The 19,038-nt window shown below is 42.4% G+C and overlaps 1 protein-coding gene across 1 annotated transcript in view; it reads left to right on the top strand.

The window, feature by feature from the left end:
• ext1b (exostosin glycosyltransferase 1b) overlaps positions 1-16,245 on the top strand; it is a 114,359-nt gene extending 98,114 nt beyond the window's left edge. Inside the window, exons 8-11 of the mRNA XM_041955173.1 lie at positions 6,777-6,866; positions 9,348-9,508; positions 10,745-10,916; positions 12,189-16,245. Of these exons, the coding sequence (XP_041811107.1) occupies positions 6,777-6,866; positions 9,348-9,508; positions 10,745-10,916; positions 12,189-12,374 (609 nt within the window). The 3' untranslated portion in view covers positions 12,375-16,245. The remainder of the gene's footprint in view (positions 1-6,776; positions 6,867-9,347; positions 9,509-10,744; positions 10,917-12,188) is intronic.
• Positions 16,246-19,038: the final 2,793 nt, after the last annotated feature.

Genomic DNA, 19,038 nt, shown 5'->3' on the forward strand with positions numbered 1-19,038 from the left:
AAAACCCAACATTACAAAATCTATGTTTTTAGGGGCGCAACCGAGAATTATTTTAATTACGTGCTGATTATTTTCTCCACGTATCGATTAACTGCTCAGGCTTAAAAGTGAAAATAATGATTGATGAAAAATCAAAAAATCCCAATAATAATAATAATAATCAGTTTAAAGCAAATCCTCACAGTTGAGAAGCTGAAACGGGAGAATTTCGAGCATTTTTTCTAAAAGAGTGAGTGAAACAATTGTCAAAATAGTTGACAATTAACTCTGTGCTGATTGACTAATTGATTAACGGGCTGCTTCTTTCGCCTTTAATGTTATTGTTTCTTCCTTAGCAAGTACACAGAAGAAAGAGGCTTAAATCTGAGTCAGAGCTTTAAAAACGAAATGAAATGTGCATAGAAATAATGTTTTTTTTTTTTCGCGTGGGCGTCAATTTTCTCAGCGTGTCAGTTCAGAGGAATCTTGTTTTTCCCTCTGTTGTTATGACCGACGCTGTCATACGAGACACAATCTGTTTTCTGTGCAGTTAACCCTCCAGCCAGACGTCGCCGCAGCCCCGAGCCACGAGTTGCCTCAGTGGCGTTTATTATGACAACCTTATTAAGCTTTTATGCTGGAGACTCTGCCTTGTTGAAGGGTTTGCTGTGTTCATGTTGACCTCCCTGTGACCTTCCCTCGTCAAAGTCAAAGGTCAGACGTGGACACGCGGGGCGACGTTTGCCTCTAGACGCTGATCCGAGCTCAGCTTCACACTTTCCGAGCCCACGTTTATGGTTGCTTTTGAGGGAAAGGAAACAGGATCCGGCCTCTCATCTGTACTACGAGACTTCGGACTCATCCGCCGCCGTCCTCGCTCGCCCTGCGGCTCGTGAGGACTAAACTTCACCTGCCAATCAGGCAAAGTGGTTTTCACATCAGCGTCAGTCACCCGGCGGTAGGCTGGGTTTATGGTTTACCTCTCCCCGTGGCTCTGAGTGGTTTCTCGCAAGCTGTCAGTCACAGCGGGAGGGCTGCGCGTGTAGCTGTGTGACCGTGAAAGCAAGCAGAATGGGCTTAGTGTTTGGACATTATGTGTGTGTGTGTGTGTGGACATGTTACACTCATTGTGGGGACATAAATCTGTTTACACAGTCACACTGTGGGGACTCGCCCTCCTTATGGGGACGAGTCCTCATAATGTAAATCATTACAGCGTAGGGTGAAGACTTGGGTTAAGGTTATGGTTCAGAAAATGAGTGTAAGTCTATGTAATGTCCCCAGAAGTGATGGAAACGACTGAGTGTGTGTGTGTGTGTGTGCGCCAGGCGGCCTGTGGTTTGTTGTGGTTGCGGCGGGTTCTGTTTACTGTGGCGAGCCAAGCTGTGTTCCTCCACCCCACAGAGAGAGAGAGAGAGAGAGAGAGGGTTTTTCATCTTTTTTCCTTCCACTTTCTTTCTCATCCCCTCTCTCTTTCATCCCCCCTCTCACCCGCAGATCCTCCATTTTTCCCCTCTTCATAATTTCATCTTCTTTTTGCTTCTCTCTGTCACATTATTGTCCTCTCCTTTCTCGCATACTAGCCAGAATTTTAGAAATACTGAGGTCAAGTTAAGTTCCCCCAGTGCAGCCCCCCTCTACCCTAATTTATGCAATGATTTAGATGTCTCATATTTTTATTTCTTCAGTATTTCCCTAAAATGAAACAAATTCTGATTCAAAGTCTCCAAAATGTCAGGAATATGAAAATACTCAAATCCCTCATGTATTTATTTATTTATTGTTGACCTAAAAGGAATCAAATTTAAATACGCTGAGCCTAAAAATACCAGACTACAAGCCCCCACGATGGGTACGTGTTAAATTTTATAATTAAAACTTCCCTTCGGTTTTCTAAAAGCTGCAGATTCCCAGAAAAGAAATGGTAGCAACACTCCTGCCTCTCCTTACTTATCCCTCTTTCAATTCTCTTAGTTTAAAGAATAAACCCAACCCTGAGTCCAAAAAAGTTTGGACGCTGTTGAAACATTAATAAGAAAGAATGTGATAACTTGCTAAACACTTTTCACATATACTCAATTAAAACACTGCAGAGACAATATGTTTAATATTTAACCTCATCAGCTCATTGATTTTTGTAAATATCTGCTTATTCTAAATTAAGATTTATGTGGAGTCCCTGGCATGAATTCTCACTCGTACACCAAATGTGTATTAATCCGCATCTGAAAATAGTCCCAAATAAATATGCACCATGCACTCCTGTTTGAGTCCTTTTTTTAAAAATGAAATGACACGTTTGTGACCCGTTTTTAAAGATTTCCGTCTTCAGGAGGAACGAGTGCGCTCGGGGCTGAGTGACACAAACGTGGAGGCATTGTTAGTTTGGGTCTTTTCATTGAGATTTGTTGACAGTAAGAAAAACACAACACCATCCTGATCCTCTAACAGTTTTCTCCCTCCCTCTGGCCAAAAAGATGGTTTATGACGGGCTGATTTAAGCCGTGTGATAATCCCAGCAGCGCTTAATATGTGTTCCAAACACTGGTGGTCCTCCTCGCTCCTTTCACCGCCTCCCTCCGCTGCTGCTGTCCTTTAGAGAGGAGGTGAAGCGCTGGAGGCAGATTCCTGCTGCAAGAGCTCACATTCCTGGAGAGCAGCAGGCAGCCCCAGGCTAATATGTCACACTTCTAACATTACAAACCATCTGGGGGTTGGGAGCACCAGCCTCTCATCCCCTCTTTGTCTTTATTCTTTCCCTTTTTGCTGTTTGTCTCATTGTCACTTCCACCCCTCTCCAGTTCTTCTTCGCTGGTATTGTCTCTGACACGTTCTGCTGAAAAGCAAGTGGAGAACAAGGAGCGGAGAGATGGGGTTGTTTTGTTTCTCTCTTTAGGCCCGCAGGAAATTACAGCAGTAACGATGATACTGGAAATGAGAGGGGAGGGGGTGCCGCTTCTCCTCTTCCCTCTCGACATCTTTTCTTCGTCTGTGAATGCAACCGTCACTCACACGCCTCGACTCCTCCGCCCTGTAACATTATGAGCAACAGTCTAAACTTTGCGCCGCTGTTGTCGCCCCCGGAGGGTTTTCGGAGAGAGGAGGAGTAGATGGCACTTGACCTCGCTGACAGTTCCCAGCTCTGTCAAGGCTCAGCTGCAAATGCAGAGATGTGCACGTAACATTAAGCACTGGAAATCTGTGTTTTATACTTTATTTCGTGCTGCTCAAACAGAGACTTAAGCCTTTAAAGCAGTATTAAAATCTTACTTTCTTGCCTGTTTATAGTTGTAGTTCAAGCGGCCTTTTTTTGTTATTTTTCTTTATATTCTTCATCACCAAACTGAGCCATATTTGTCCCATGACAGTTCAATCATGAGCACATTTTAGTATGCAGTTGGGACAGGTGCCCCAGTGTGACGTGACAAAGAAAACCAGCCTCATCCGTCCATCTTTATGTCCCATCATGTCTGAAAGAGAATATTATTAATAGTATTTACATGTTTTAAATACAGTTTTTTTTTTTGCTTATTATGGTTGCTGATTAGTAGTTTTTGACATTTATTTAACTGCTATGTAAATTAAATCTGCTTTTTTTCGTTTTATAATTTAGAAATCATATTGGTCCGAAAAATATCGAACATTTAAAAATCTGTCAGTATTTCAGCAAGCAAAGATGTGCAAAATAATGAAAGTGTTTCCTTCATCCATGCATCAGAGCAGATTAGTGTTGAAACGAGGAGTCAACCAGCAAAACATCACAACTGGAACTGGAAAAAAAAAGTGAGTTTTGTGCAGGTTGCCGCTTTTCCAGCGGGATTTGTTGCGTTTCTCTAGTTTACATCATCGCAAACTTTATTCTCGGTGTGGCGTCATGAACACCTGGTGGACAGGTGCGGAGGAAAATGACAAGAAAGCTTTGAAGTTCTGCACATTGTTAGTTTATTAGAGCTGCAGAGTTTCAGACCTTCATAAGTCATAAAATTCTTAATTTAAGGATGTTGCACTTGTCTCAGGTGTTTTTTTGTGATTTGATTCTTCTCGATTCCCATTCTGATTTTATACGTGTTGTAATCTTAAAATAAAAATTTCTGAGTTTTAGACTGCTGGTCAGATTAAATAAGCAATTTGAAAACATCGCCGTGGTCACTGGGAAATTTTGATGTGCATTTTTCAATATTTTCTGACATTTTATAGTTGAAAGTGATCATTAGTTTTCTGCAGTGGAGTGGATAACAGACTTTGCACAGCTTGACATTAAAGCCATTTATTCTTGCATTTTCTGTGGTGTTAGTTGCTGCCCTCCACCGTAGGAGTGATGAGGACCTGTTGAGAGTTAGGTCACTCTGCTGGAGCGCAGCAGGCGGACAATGCCAGGTGTTTACAGAGAAAAGAGGTCAACACTGACTATTCTTAAATGTAAATGTAATGGCTTTTCAGCGCAGGTGGTGTTTAAAAAGTATTCTTACAGAGGCCTGACCTTCAGAGCTGTGCTGAATAAATGAATAAGAGACTTTCTGGGCTGTTAGTGCAGTACATGTAGATACTGTGTGTCTACCATTAAAACTATGCATCCGTGAGCTGTTTCTTGTTTGTGTGGGAGGCTGTTTGAGTTCGAGCACACATCCAGTTTACAACACGCACACTCATCCTCAATGAGAAGCTGCTGTTTTCCCATCCGAGCGCTCTTCATCACAGCCAGCACACCAAAGACTTCCTGTCTAAATATCCTCAAGATGTTGATCTTTCCATCCACCCACCAGGCCCTGGCCACCATCACTCTCGCTGCTCCCAGTAAATATTCAACCGACATGTATTATACAGTTCGTTTTCATTTGCCGTTAAATATACATATTCGGTTTTCAGCAGCGGCGGCGAGGAAGGGTAAATATGTGCCATATGTAGGACACATGACTCATGCTGTATGCGTCTGGCTGCATTTATGTGTTATTGATTTAAAATAGAAAGACGACCCCGCAGCAGTAATGGAAACTTGTATCAGCACTCTATCACTGTTGAAAACAATGGGGAGCAGCATGCAGGTTATTGGCTTTTCTCTTCTTCTCTGTCCGCTGCTGGTTGTTCATGTAATGGCTTCTTGTCTCCCCTGAATCCCACAAATTTGTAAGGAATCGTTAAAAATCTATTCAGTAGAAAAGGGTTTTTATTGTAAAATGTATCTCAAGGTGGAGCTCTACATTCATCTCAATAAACAGAGATCTGCGCATAAATGCAGAATCTGTAGGAAAGAGACAAGATTTTACTATTGGAAGCATTCTGGTTTCTGCTTGAGTGTTGTTGGCCAATCACGTTTGAGCAGGCTTTGATTGTATGCAGGTAAACAGTCCGTGTGGAGAGCAAAAGAGGCAGAATGCATTGCGTATAGGGATTAGCTGAAATGCGGTTTTAGCGTCTTAAGTTGCTAATCGGGCTGCAAATAATGACTGAAGAAGAGGAAGTCTTTGCCTGTCCTTTATCCAGATATCCGCTTGCTACACCAGAAGCCCTGAAACATTGTCCGTTGTCTCCAGAGGATCAATCATCCTCGATGGTAGCTGATGGGTTCCAACGGTTGTAGGTTGACCAGTGGATCTAATTTCAAACTCATGAGCTTTGGGTCGTGACTGAAAGAATTAGATGTCAGGGTGGCTGAGCTCATCCATAAAGCAGTTTTAATCAATATCTTTGTATTGGATGGATTGCAGGACTACTTGTATGTGAAAGGGGTCACAAGTATCGAAGAACTTGCAAGGAATTGTCACCACACTGGGGTTCATCTCAGCCCTAAAGACCTTTTCAGCATCTCTCAGTTCATTGTTTTGTTTTTTTGGTCCACACTTCGCTGTTTCACGGATTTCATGGTGTTTTCTGCAACAGAATGTCTAAAACCAACTGCCATTACCAGACGGCGCTAAATGACAAAGTTAGCAACTAGCTGCTGACCATAGTGGAGGATTTAGCAGCTAAAGAGATTTCCCTCAAGAGTTGGTGGAGACCAAAAATAAAACTAAAAAAGTAAATATTGGACTTACATTTGTCAGTTATGCTACTGTAATGTTTGCTAACAAGTTGGCTATATCAACATTAAAGGCGATTATGTCAGTGTTGTGTTTAGAGCTTGTTTCTGCTGCCCTCAAGTGGCCAAAAAAATCAGTAGGCAGCTAGCCAGGCGCCTCCTGGTGGTGGTTTGTGTGTAAGAGGAGACCCAGGACAGACCCTAATGCTGGATGGATTACATCTGGTCTCCCATCATGCCTGGGAACGTCTCGTGATCTCCAGAAGGAGCTGAAGGATGTGGTTCTGGGAATATTTCATCTAGGCTACCTGGCTGTGTCTACTGCCGCTGCTCGCTGAATCTGAATAGGCAGCAGGAAAATAGATGGACAGATTAATTTCACAAAACATGTTTTTATTGTTAAATATTCCCAGATGTTAGATTAAAAAAGACCATAATTGGAACAAAACCCAACAAAACAACCTGCAGTAATTTAGGATGACATGGAGCTAGTAATGTTTCCATGGAAACATTCAATGGGAGCTGTCATCTGCGTGAACAAACACCTCCGCACTGCTAGTTTGCAAAAAATATGCAGTTTAATGAAAAAAGGGGACAGCGTGTACAAGATTTCAGTCATCCGACCATAAAGGCGTTTATTCCTTCATTTTCCACCGCCTTCAGATCTGCGTTTGCTCCTTCAACCTTTTGAATATGTTCCAGGAAACCGAATGATCACAAATGAATGCTGTTTGAAGAGGTGAATCCAGCTCATTCTCACGATTTGTGTTTCCCTCTGCAGGTGATGAGCAGTCGTTTCTTGCCCTACGAGACCATAGTGACCGATGCTGTCCTCAGCCTGGATGAAGACACAGTGTTGTCCACCACAGAGGTATCTTGTGATATAATAATATACAGCAGAATAGAAAACTCTCTTCTTTCCCTCGTCCTATCTCCCTCTTCTCTGTCTCGATGGTCTGGTCCTCTCGAGACAAAACAAAGCCGCAAACTCTCCGTGTCCCAAATGCAACTCTGATTGTGTTTTCTCTCCATTTTTTATCTCTCTTTCTGTTTGTCCCTGGTGTTCTCAAGTTATCGCTAAGCAGCAATCGCTTAAACTACTCTAACTTTTACTCCCAGTGCCTTACTTTCCCCCTCTTCTGGTCTCCCTTTCTTTCTCTTCCTCTTTTTTCTCCTCTCTTTCTTTTTCTTTCTCTGTCCATCTTCTGCTTTGTGTTTTGGCTCGCTTGTAATCACACTGCACCTCCCCAATCCCCAATTTGAGAGCAGCGCTGTTATGGGCATTTTTTTTTTTTTTTTGTTCCTCGTGCTGCGGGACTGTTCCTGTTTTTCCCGGGGACACGTTTTGGCGCGGCACCATGGGAAGCCAGATGCTGCTTTGAACAGTGTAGAATTAGATCTCATAAAGGCTGTTTGTGCGGAGGATCAAGATGGCAAGGCAGAGCTGGCATTGAAGGGAAAATCCAGCCCCAAAAACCGAATCGACCCGTGTTTCTCCCATGAAGACAGTTGGATCATGAACATAAACAATTCCCAAAGTTTTAGAGCCCAGGGAACATTAATGCCTGTGCAAGTTAAAAAAAGAAATCCAGGCAAAAATACCATCACAGATTTCCGAACATGTATCCGCCCTTCCCATCATATAAAACCTTTCACAGCATAAAAGGGTCAGTTCTTTAGTTCTTCTTCTTCTTCCGCAGTTTCCTTCACCCTGTAGTGAGAAGGAGGATTGTCCTTCACAACGCAAAAAATGCTAGCATCCAGTTCTTCATCAAGTTTTTTATTGTCCATGCAGACTTTTTATTCCTTGTATCTTAATTGTCATTCATCTCCCTTTCTCTTGCATTGAAAGCAACAGCAAAACATATTCAGGGCTTTTCTTCTTTACCTGAAGGGCTTTTATGCACAAATTCTGTCAGGAAGATAAAAATGATGTGTGTTTTATTGTGGATTCTGACAGAAGTGTTCGTTCATACTGTGGTAATATGTGTTGTAATGTGAAACAGCGCGCTGTTTGCGGAGCCACTGAGGCCTTTTTGATGTTTTCGTCTAATTATTTGATTGAACGCTTTGATCGCCGCCACAGAACTTGGCTGCAGGCAGCTGCTTAGGAAAGACTGCTTTGTGTTTGATGAGGTTTTGCCTCTGTTGTATTTTCACTTTGGCGTGTTTGAGTGCGCACTTCCTTTGTTAATTCTCCCTGTAGTCTCTTTCTTTCCTTCTGTCGTTGTTCTCACAAAATATATACAACGTTTGAAAAATGAACCAACGTTTCAAAGAAAATATTTCAGGTTTTAAACGTATTTTCTCCTTCGGGAATACTCTGCTGTCAGTTTTTGTTCTGTGTTATTACATTTTTCAAACTGTCTTGTAATAATAGCTTTCTAATGGTTAATGAGTAAATTATTAATGCTTTGTGTATCTGTTATCAGCATACTGATAACAGATACATACTCAATGTGAGTAATTTTTGGGTTGCCAGGTTGTGTCCCTTTGGCTGATATTTAGACTTCCTGTTTGGTAAAAATAGTTATAAATGTTGGCATTCCATTAATAAATGCTTCACACTTTCTAATAAGCCACCAAGAACCAGAGTTATAACTGTTAATAAGTTGTTTATAAATGGATTTGTGCCCAGATAATCTGCAGTGTTTTTTTTCCAGAATGCAAGCAGTTTATTAATAGAGCACTTACAATGGTCTATTCAAGTCTAATAGACTCTAATAATAAGAGTAATATTAATAATAATTAAGTTAACAGTGGATAAATGGTTAAAACAGACTGCTGAAAGATAAATGTGACATAGCTAAAAGTAATGAGCAAATGGTTGAAATAGCTAGAAGTATCGGATAAACAGTTGAGTAGTTAGCTAGAAGTATTGGATGAACAGTTGAAATAGTTAGCTAAAAACAGTTGAAATAGTTAGCTAAAAGTAATGGATAAATGGTTAAAATTGTTAGCTAAAAATGGACTAATGAAGAAATAAGAAATAACTAAAAGCCACAGATAAACAGCTGAAGTAATTGACTAAAAACCATTAAAATAGTTAGCTAGAAGTATCGGATGAGCAGTTGAAATAGCTAGCTAAAAACAGTTGAAATAGTTAGCTAGAAGTATCGGATGAACAGTTGAAATAGCTAGCTAAAAACAGTTGAAATAGTTAGCTAGAAGTATTGGATGAACAGTTGAAATAGCTAGCTAAAAACAGTTGAAATAGTTAGCTAGAATTATTGCATGAACAGTTGAAATAGCTAGCTAAAAACAGTTGAAATAGTTAGCTAAGAACAGTTGAAATAGTTAGCTCATTATGTACTGTGTCCTGCATTATAATATGTTATTTTTGTCTGTCCAGGTGGACTTCGCCTTCACCGTCTGGCAGAGTTTTCCAGAGCGAATCGTAGGTTACCCCGCTCGCAGCCACTTCTGGGACAGCAACAAGGAGCGCTGGGGCTACACATCCAAGTGGACCAACGATTATTCGATGGTGCTGACCGGGGCCGCCATCTACCACAGGTACGGCACGCGCTCCACATCGTCTTCTTCTGATCTCTAAAACCTGGTTCCAGTACAGCTGTTTACCTCCATGTGAGGCAGTTCTCGCTGTTCCGCTCTGCTCTGCTGTTTTCTTTCATGCTCCTTACTTCTGTTCTGTTCCCCTTCTGTTATACAGGGATCACAGCTTTGCTCTGCTCTGCTCTCCAGTGTTCAGTTGTCTTTCTTTTGATACAACACTTTGATGCAGTGATCTGTAGATTATAAAAGTAGGTGCGATGTTCAGCATAGCACAGCCTCGGGAAACCAGTGTTTTGACACAAAGTATGTTTTATCCCAAAAAAATGTCAATTTGTCTGCTACACAGTGTTCCATAGTTCCTGCATTTAGTCATACTACCGCGCTGTCAGCTTCAATATGGCTTCACTCAGCTGTGATGGGAGCAGTCCATTAAGCGGAAGTCAGCCAATCACTGCAGCCAAACGCTTAATCACTTTCAATAAGTCAGCCGTTTAATCCGTCCGTGAACTTGAGCAATCAGTCTGGTGATGTATTCAGAGATCTGTCCGAAGGCTTCAACCTGGAACGTAAAGGTGCCTAAAATTTGTGATGCATTTAAATTAAGTTGTCCCCACAGTTCTTTGTGACAGACGCTGCTCTTCAGCCATCTTTAAAGGTGTGAAACTGTGGGACTGTTCACCTTCATGGTGGCCTTTTCAGGCATTAATCCAACAACAATCTTCTTAAAGTGTGCACAATTTAATACGTGCAAATGGGAAAAGTGTAAAGGAAATGAAGAAAGAAACAGTGAAATTTAATAGGACTTCATTTTTTGTTGTTTTGGATCACAGATGTGCAGTTTTTTACAATTTTGGGAAAATGGCCCATACAAGCAATTGTGCATCGACAGACGTCACTTGCAAACCTCCCTTCAGTCTGCTTCACCTTCCATTAAAATGCTTTCACCTTTTAGTCCATGCGACATTTGTTTGACACTGTGGTCACATGCAGTACATGCACACTGGCCACTTGAGGGCAGCAGAAACAAGTAGCGACCTCAGCATTGACATATCGTCACCTTTTAAGTTGATATAACTTGTTAGCAAACAGTTGTCTGTTCACGGACATTAGCCAAATATGACGTTGGTCCAAACCATTCAAATATCTTATTTTTGCACATTATGTTCAAAAGAGGGCAAACCTGCTGCATTCAAATCAGCTCCCACTATTCTAACTACTTTCTTTTGTCTCTTGCAGGTATTACCATCACCTGTACACCAACTACTTACCCACGAGTCTGAAGAGCATGGTGGACCAGCTGGCCAACTGCGAGGACATCCTGATGAACTTCCTGGTCTCCGCTGTCACCAAGCTGCCGCCCATCAAGGTCACACAGAAGAAACAGTACAAGGAGACCATGATGGGACAGGTGAGTCTTCTCATGACTGGATTTATGCCATCTTCCTTTTTTTCTTATTAGCGCTGATGCGCTAAAACAGGGCAGCTGCCAGTTGAGAGAATTGGTTTGCATTGTAGAAAAATGAATTACAGGATGTGGCTGAACTAATAACAATCTTACTACTTTGAATCACACTCGTTACGTATTGCACTTTGATTTTGTCCTCCTTTTTATAAATCATGATTCATGCCGAAGCCAGTGTTGTTTTCTTCCCATCGTGTGTGTGTCACGGCCTTTCAGCTGGAGCAAACTCTTGCTGCTCTACGAGCAGCATGAATTATTCTCTAAAAATCCTTTGGTACGACCCAGGGGTAAACAGGACATGTGATGTACAGTGCCGAGACAAAAGCACAGAAAGCAGTCGCCTCACGTCATAGTTTCTCGTCAGGTTCCAGTCTTCCAAACCCAGAGTACGATCCAGCTAATGATTTATTGAGAAACATTAACGTCAGTCATCATTCAGTAATGGTTTTCTCTTGTCACAGTGTCTGGAGTCGTTACTGTGATTGAGTGAAAGAATGCTGGTGATTGTTATTGTCAGTCTTTCATGTAATGAGAACATCTCTCTCCCTCCTGTAATCTAAAGCAGAGGTTTTTAACCAGCGCTCCCCCACTGATGATGAGCATCCCTTCATCGATACCACCCCAACTCTTTCAAATAATACAGCTCTTTTTTTAAGTGGAAGTACTACAACATAGTGGAAACTGTGACAATTTTCTTTGATACAACTGAATCATCAGTGTTTACGGTGATTTTTAGCTATTTCAACTGTTTGGCAGTTAATTTTAGCTAATTTTTTCAACTGTTTCTCAAGCACTTTAGCCCAATTTAGTCACCAGTCAGTCAGTTTATCAGTTTTGGCTAACTATTTCAACTGTTAAGTCATCGCATTTAGTTAATTATACCAATGGCTTATTGATCATTTTTAGCTAATTATTTCAACTGTTTATCCATAATTTTTAGCTATTAAATTAAATATATTATTATTGGCTAATTTTAGCTAATTATTTCAGATGTTTAGCTCTCTGGTTATTGTGAAAAAGCAACTCCACAATCTTTCCCTGCACCATCAAGCAATAGCAGACGGATCGGCTCTGTTTTAAGTACCGTGTGGTTGGGAATTCCTGTTCTAAAGCTATAATTATTCATCAACATGAACAGTGAATCAAAGCGATTAATAACACTGATCATATGAGGCTAAAATTGTTCCTTCATCTTCCCTCCTTCTGTATTCCCACCAGTCTTCGAGGGCTTCTCGCTGGGCCGATCCGGACCACTTTGCCCAGCGGCAAACCTGCATGAACAAGTTCGCCAGCTGGTTTGGCGCCATGCCGCTGGTCCACTCTCAGATGAGGCTGGACCCTGTCCTGTTCAAGGACCAGGTCTCCATTCTCCGCAAGAAATACAGGGACATCGAGAGGCTCTGACAAGACCGGCGCCCCCTCGGGGGAGACCCCACGCAGGGGGAGACGCGCGAGAGAGACTCTGTGGAGAGTAGAAGGAGTAGTAGGACTACAGCAGGATGGACAGGGAGCGACACAGCTCTGTCTTCCACTCAGCACATTGCCAATGACCACAGCGCCGCTGCTGCCAGGACTTGACGAGGGAAGGGACGAATAGGAAACAAGCAGATGGCATTTGGATATGAAAAACACAAACAAAAACCGCAAACACAGACAGACAAAGAGGACTACACAAACTGACGCACATGCCAAACAGTACTGTATGCTTTGCAAACGTGCAAACACGCAGCACGCACTACTGACGACGAGAACTCTTGGATAGAATATTTTTTTGTACAACACGAACGAGGACGACATTGACTTTCCTGCTCTCTCGGCACACGTGCAGGACGGTAGAAGAGGGGAGGTGTTCGTGATCGCAAACCTGGCAACCCCACCCACCATAAATCCTACTGGTCGCCCCTAGCAACCCTCCCCAGTCTGCATCAGGACGTAATACTGGACTCGCTACCAAACCCCTGCTTTATAGCCCAGGAAACCCTGTTCTTGAGTTGATTTGATTTCTGTACAAATCAGCACTCTGGTATCACTGTTGGCTCTTTCTCCTCTCTGAGGTTTGAAGTCAGAGCATCATCAGTTTCGTGTTTCTGTTCTCGAGGCAGAAAAGGTAAACGGCAGAGTCCAACCTGTTATTACAGTGGCCTGGCGAGGTTTTTATAGCAAATCAGCCATTATTTCCTTAAATTCTCGGCTATTGATACACATCCTTGAGCCCGCAGTCTGAAACATCCTGTCTGTCCTATCCTTGGCTCTTTCCTTGATGTGCTGATATGGCTTTTATAATGGTCTATCTGCTGCCCTGTTATCACGAAGATAAGTAAGAAAAACATTGTGTTTCATATCCCATTTTCCTCTCATACTCACCAAGGCAGTCGTACTTTTCTCATCTTTTTTTTCCCCCACTTACTTTCATCATCTTTTATTTCCCCCTTCAAACTCTCTGTACTTTCACTCTTCTGTGTGTGTGTGTGTATGTGTGTGCGTGTGCGTGCGTGTTGTGTGTTCAGAGCCTTGAAAAGTTGGCTCATCCAACCATAAGCTCAAGCGGAGTAGATTTTCTCTCCGTTGGAATGGGCGAAATGAACATTTCTGGATGAAATGGAGCAGAACGTTGCATTCTAACCCAAACTCGTTTCGCCCATTTATTTCTCCCTGTATCCTTACAGGGAGGAATGGAATAAGATTTCAGACCATAGCAGGTCTTTAGTGACCGGCGTCATTTCACAGGAGTGCTTGTAGAGAGATTTTTTTTTTTTTTTAACGCTGAGCGCATCAGTGCCATTCTGAGGGTCTGCCTTTAAAATTGTTTATTGCACATCACGTTGCCTCCATCAGTTTGAGATGCCTAGATGCTCTCGCGTTGAAATATTCTAGTCATCAGTCCGATGTGGCTCTCCTGCCGCCATTTTTTCCCCCCCCTGTGACATATCAGAGGACCTCGAGGCCATTAAGTTGACAAAAGGTTTTCTCCTCCATTTGTCAGGCAGAGATACTGTACGTTTGGGCTTCAATTAGGTAAACCTATTTCATGTGGAGCGCTGTTTTATTCCCAGGGGACAAGCTGTTGATGAAACACTCTAACATTATGGACCATTGTGTTGTGAAAGCAGTGACCCACACACATGACCTGCTGGCTAATGCTAGCCTTGGGAGGACAGCCTAAACACCCCCTCCCCCTGTACGCCGCTGAATCTACAGCAAACCTCCTGACATTATGCACCTTAAATTACCTTGTTGCTATTGGACAAACAGATCAAAATGCTAAAATAACTAGCTGTCTCGCCCTTAATTAATCATTTCAAAGAGGAAATGGCTGCCTCGTGGCGGAGCGACGGCGTCATTCGCTCTGCGAGCAGCATGCGGCCGAGCGCGCAGGCAGCCCACTCTCACATTTAGTTCCCAAACACTTGAATGAAAGCGGCGAGCTTTTAGTGGCCTTTCTGTCAGGCGGGCGGGCATTCAGCATAATGTCTCAGCCAAAGCTGTTCAGCGTGTGTTAATCAGTAGCTGTCATCAGGATCAATCACACATTCAATTACTGTTTTACTTTGAGGTTTTCCTCATTGATTTCTCTTCATTTTCTTCTGCTTCATGTAAAATGTATTGTAAAGCCAAGGTTAGCGTGCGTTCATAAATGCCACCACAGCAAAGCTACTCTGTTTGTATTTACATTCTGAGTTTGGAGTGTTATTTGTTTGCCAGGAGAGATTTATGATCTGTTTAATGTTTGCTCATCTACGCGATTCTGGGAAAAACGTGCTCCTCGCTCGGTCTGCATCTGGTTCCGATTTCATCTTCAGAGAACCATATTGTTTGAATCCATATCAAGCCTTTTATGTCCGATCACTCGAATCATTGTTGCCGATCGTCTCGAGAGAACCGCATCCCCCTGGCTTTGCAGATAATTCACAAAAAAAAAACAAAACAAAAAAAACACCACCCATTTCAAATCCCCGCCACTCTCAGCACTGTACATAGGCATATATTTATTTTTGGAAAAAAAAAAAAAAGAAGAAGAAGACTGTGTACGATTTGAGGTGACGTGGCGACAACATAAGACTGATCCTGCATCGCTGTGGGGAGTTAATGGTATTTATTCAGTTTATTTTCTTCACGCTGTGCACATTAATCCACGAAGATGCCAATACACAGCTCGTATTATTTTTTCACTCATGCATTGGTTTTCCAGGGAAACATTCATCACGCTCTGTCTCATTCAGAACTCCCCAAGAGAGATATAACATTTCGTTACTCAAGTCGTAGCGGTGGAGTTTTAACTCTAAAAGATTGCATACACCAGCGATCTAGAATTGGATTGGGCTGCACCATCTCGGCTCTCCGCGGGAGTCAAATTGCAAAGTCCCAATAAAGACTACACCAACTGAAACATGGAAAATAATAAGCAGCTGGGTCCCCTGTACCAGATGGAAACATTTTCAGATTCTGCTCTAACATCTTCCCCCCATGCATTACAATAATGGGTCTGAGGCTGCGACACAGTTGAGTTTAAATTGACTATTTCAAAGCTTGAATTCAGGTCAGACAACTTGGCAACAGAAAGTGCTCCATCTTTCAGTGCACAGCGCATCATCGAGTCCAGAGCTCGGTCAAGAGTGTGATGGATGTGATTTAGGCCACCGGGAAAACCTCTGCATCCGCTGCAATGTCTCTTGTCACGTCTGCCATTTGATCAGGGGGAACATTATATGCAAGTTATCATTTTGTCTTTAAAACAGATGGAGGAAGGTTTACCCATAACGTGCCAGGAAGTTGGTGTTTATAGTGGCGGCGGCATGTGTGCTGGAAACTAGTCTGTTCTTGATTTGTGCCTTTTTTTTTTTTTATCAACATGTGAGTTCTTGACATGCCGAGCACTGTCTGTCCTAGACTTGTTCTTTCCAGTAGACGGGCAGCAATAGCAGCACATGCAGGGCCCAGACAGCCCTGCCTTCATACACTGGATGAGTCACAGCTTCCATTCTCTTACTAGAACGCCCCGTTTTCATCTTTGTGTTTGGACACTGTTGCTAAGGCGACGACGTATGACCACTTCCTGTTTGGGATTATTTATCAGTGATTGGCTGTATCACACGACCAATCAGCAGTGCTATCTGTTGATCTGCAAGGACTCGGTCAAGCCCAGCTGTCCCGATGCCTTCTCCTCCCTCCTACCTTGTAATTAACAGAAGACTTTTATAGAGGTCACAAATGAAATAACTAAATGCCAATTTTGTAAGAATGATTTATAAAAAAATAAACTCATATTTGATGATAAGTGCTCCTCATACTGTTTTTTTTTCTCCCACAGGCTGTGTTTAAATGTTTAAAACATCTTGTTGATGATTTGCCTCTCGTAACACTTTTTTGCTTTCTGTTCTGCTATCCAGTTGAACTAGTCTCTACTGTGCTCGGTCTACCAGGGCTGGGTACCAGTCCTCCTGTCAAAAACTGAAAACTGGCAGTCAGATGTCTGGTCACATAATCTTGTTAATCTTGCCTTAGTCAGAGCCCAAGCGATCCTGGATTTGTGAGGCTAATACTGATCAATGAGTTAGAGACATCAACACGGGTTATTAAAAAATCATCAACAAGAAATGTATGCAAATTAATGCAAATTCCATTTCTATACAGTTGCATCTTATCAGTCGACATATACACTGATAGCGTGCAGACCTCAGGGAGAATAGCTGCTTGGATTGGTGACTGCTAATGGGGAACCAAAGGACTTAATACATGAACAGACTGTCCTGATCTCAACTCATTTTAGCCAATTTAACTAAATTCAGGCAAAGTTGAACATTTCCAAATACATGCTTCCTCTGTTAAATGAAAAAAAAACCTTTTGTATAAAATAATCTTAAAGTATAGTTTTGGTTTTGATACTAAAAAACACAAGTATCCAAAGGTAACACGCCACAGAAAGCCCGACCAACCACAAGGGCATCTTGCTTTTTAGCTTTTTCAGTCGAAGGTGTTTGAAAAAACCTGCGTCTGAGAAACACATCAACAATTTTAGGGCTTAGACTTCGAAAATTATCCGAAATCGGAAAGCTAGACGAGACTAAAACAGAATCAGAATCAAGCACTTGTTTGTACAATTCAAACAGAAAATCATCACACCAGCTTCCCCTCCTGTCCTCTCTTCACTGACGTTAACTTCACAGACCAGGATGCAATGCAGTCGTAAGACATGTGGCAAAGTCCCACCGAGCTACAGCGTCGCCACCAGCCTGTTCACCTACACGCAGCGTGTAAGGCCACGTTAAAGCATACGGCACAGACTGAGGAAACGTAGGCAAGCCCTTTACAAGAAATAAGGAGGGAAATTACATGATATTGAGTGCAACAGTGTTCGAGCATTCATTCTGTTCTGGACTACTAGCCTGCGGCAACGTGATAAAAGGACATGCTGACACGAGGACCGATGGTTCGTGTGTGCCTGTGTTTTGCATGCACGTTGTAAACAGAGTGTAACCCTGTGAGTTTTCATATACTTCATCATTTGCGACAGGGCGTGCATGGACAAGTACTCAGCCCCTGACCTCTGCCTCAGCTGAATGAGAACACACTCCATTTGTACAGTAATAATAGTCCCTCAATGCTGCACTGCCCTCGGAGATATAATAACCACCCCTGTATTGGACCACTGAGGAGGGGTTTATTAGTCACTACTCAGCATTGATTTTTTTTTTTACTCCGCTGAAAGCCTTCTCGCTGCTCAAATGCTGCATCTGTCCTTCTGCTTCTCCCTGAGGACAATACCCTCATAACACATCGTAGATATGACCCCGGCTTTGCTCTGAATTATTAAACGCACCCATATTAGACACTCATTCTCATGCATATCCGTGATCGGACAGTGGTGCCGTAGAAGTGTGCGCGCAGATTTTAGATCATGTTTCATGTTTGGATTGAATGAGGTCCTTTACGAATTTTTCTTTCTCTGTCTTACTTTGTCTTCTTTAAAATGGGGGTAAAAAAAAAAAAGAAAACGTGAACCAAAAGCTCCTCCTAGCTGAATTAGCTGTTCCTATTAAAAAAGAGGGTTCATATTCATCAAGCATCTCAGTGAGTGACACATTTTTGGACACACTAAAAAGCATTTTATCAGCTTTCCTATCCTGTTAGGAGTTGCCAGGAGATGGCGTTCAGGCACAGAAACAGCACACTGAAGGAGCATTGAAGAGGGATGTTCATTAATTAATTAGCTTATTAAGATAATTGTTTGATGGTCCTTGTGCAACCGGGATCCTCGCAGCGTCACAGCGACGGCAGAGAAAATGCAGCTTTGCAGCAGCTACGACTCAGATCTGTGTCACAACCAACAATTTCTGCAGTCACACAGACATGCAGACTGTGGGTTTATGTTAAGCTGTAACATATAGTTTGAGCCATCATTCATCACGCTCACTCACAACACTGACATTTGAATTGTAGATCAACATTCGAGTACGTATCGTGGGGCTTTGCAGAGTGTTGTGTGTGGAGGACCGGGCGGAGCGGAGGGACAGACGCCCGCCGACAGCTGCTGGGACTCGGGGAGCTCTGGAGGACAGAGCCGGGGGCAGACCGGAGCCTCTGGAGGAATAAACACCCAGAGTCAAACCAGATCCTGCTCTGACCGGCAGCAGGAGGGCAAAGAGTTTATGTTTTAAACTTTTGGGATTAAAAAGTGGATTTACCTCCGCTTCAACCTTTCTGCAGCAGCGAGCCGCAGAGGTGGCGACCTGTACTGTAATTAGTCTCTGTTTGTTGACCGCTTACTAGAGGGGAAATACACTTTACTTCATGAAAAAGAGGAGAAATGTTTAGGGTGAACAAGCTCATGCGAGTAACAAGAGGCGAAAATTTGCTATTTGGTGATGACATCATAAAATATGAAGACTAGCTTCAAAGCTTCACTCAAAAACCTCAACAGAAGGTTCAAATGTGAAAAAACTGACACTAGGTACAGCCCTTGTTTATTTATTTAATGGTTATTTAATTTGCTTTTTTGTTTGAAATTACTGTTGCCAGAGCTACGTTTGGTAGATATGTCTATATTGTTAATAATGATAAATCTGCTAGG

Source organism: Chelmon rostratus, chromosome 16 (genome assembly GCF_017976325.1).
Source record: "Chelmon rostratus isolate fCheRos1 chromosome 16, fCheRos1.pri, whole genome shotgun sequence".
In the NCBI taxonomy this organism is placed as follows: Eukaryota; Metazoa; Chordata; class Actinopteri; order Chaetodontiformes; family Chaetodontidae; genus Chelmon; species Chelmon rostratus.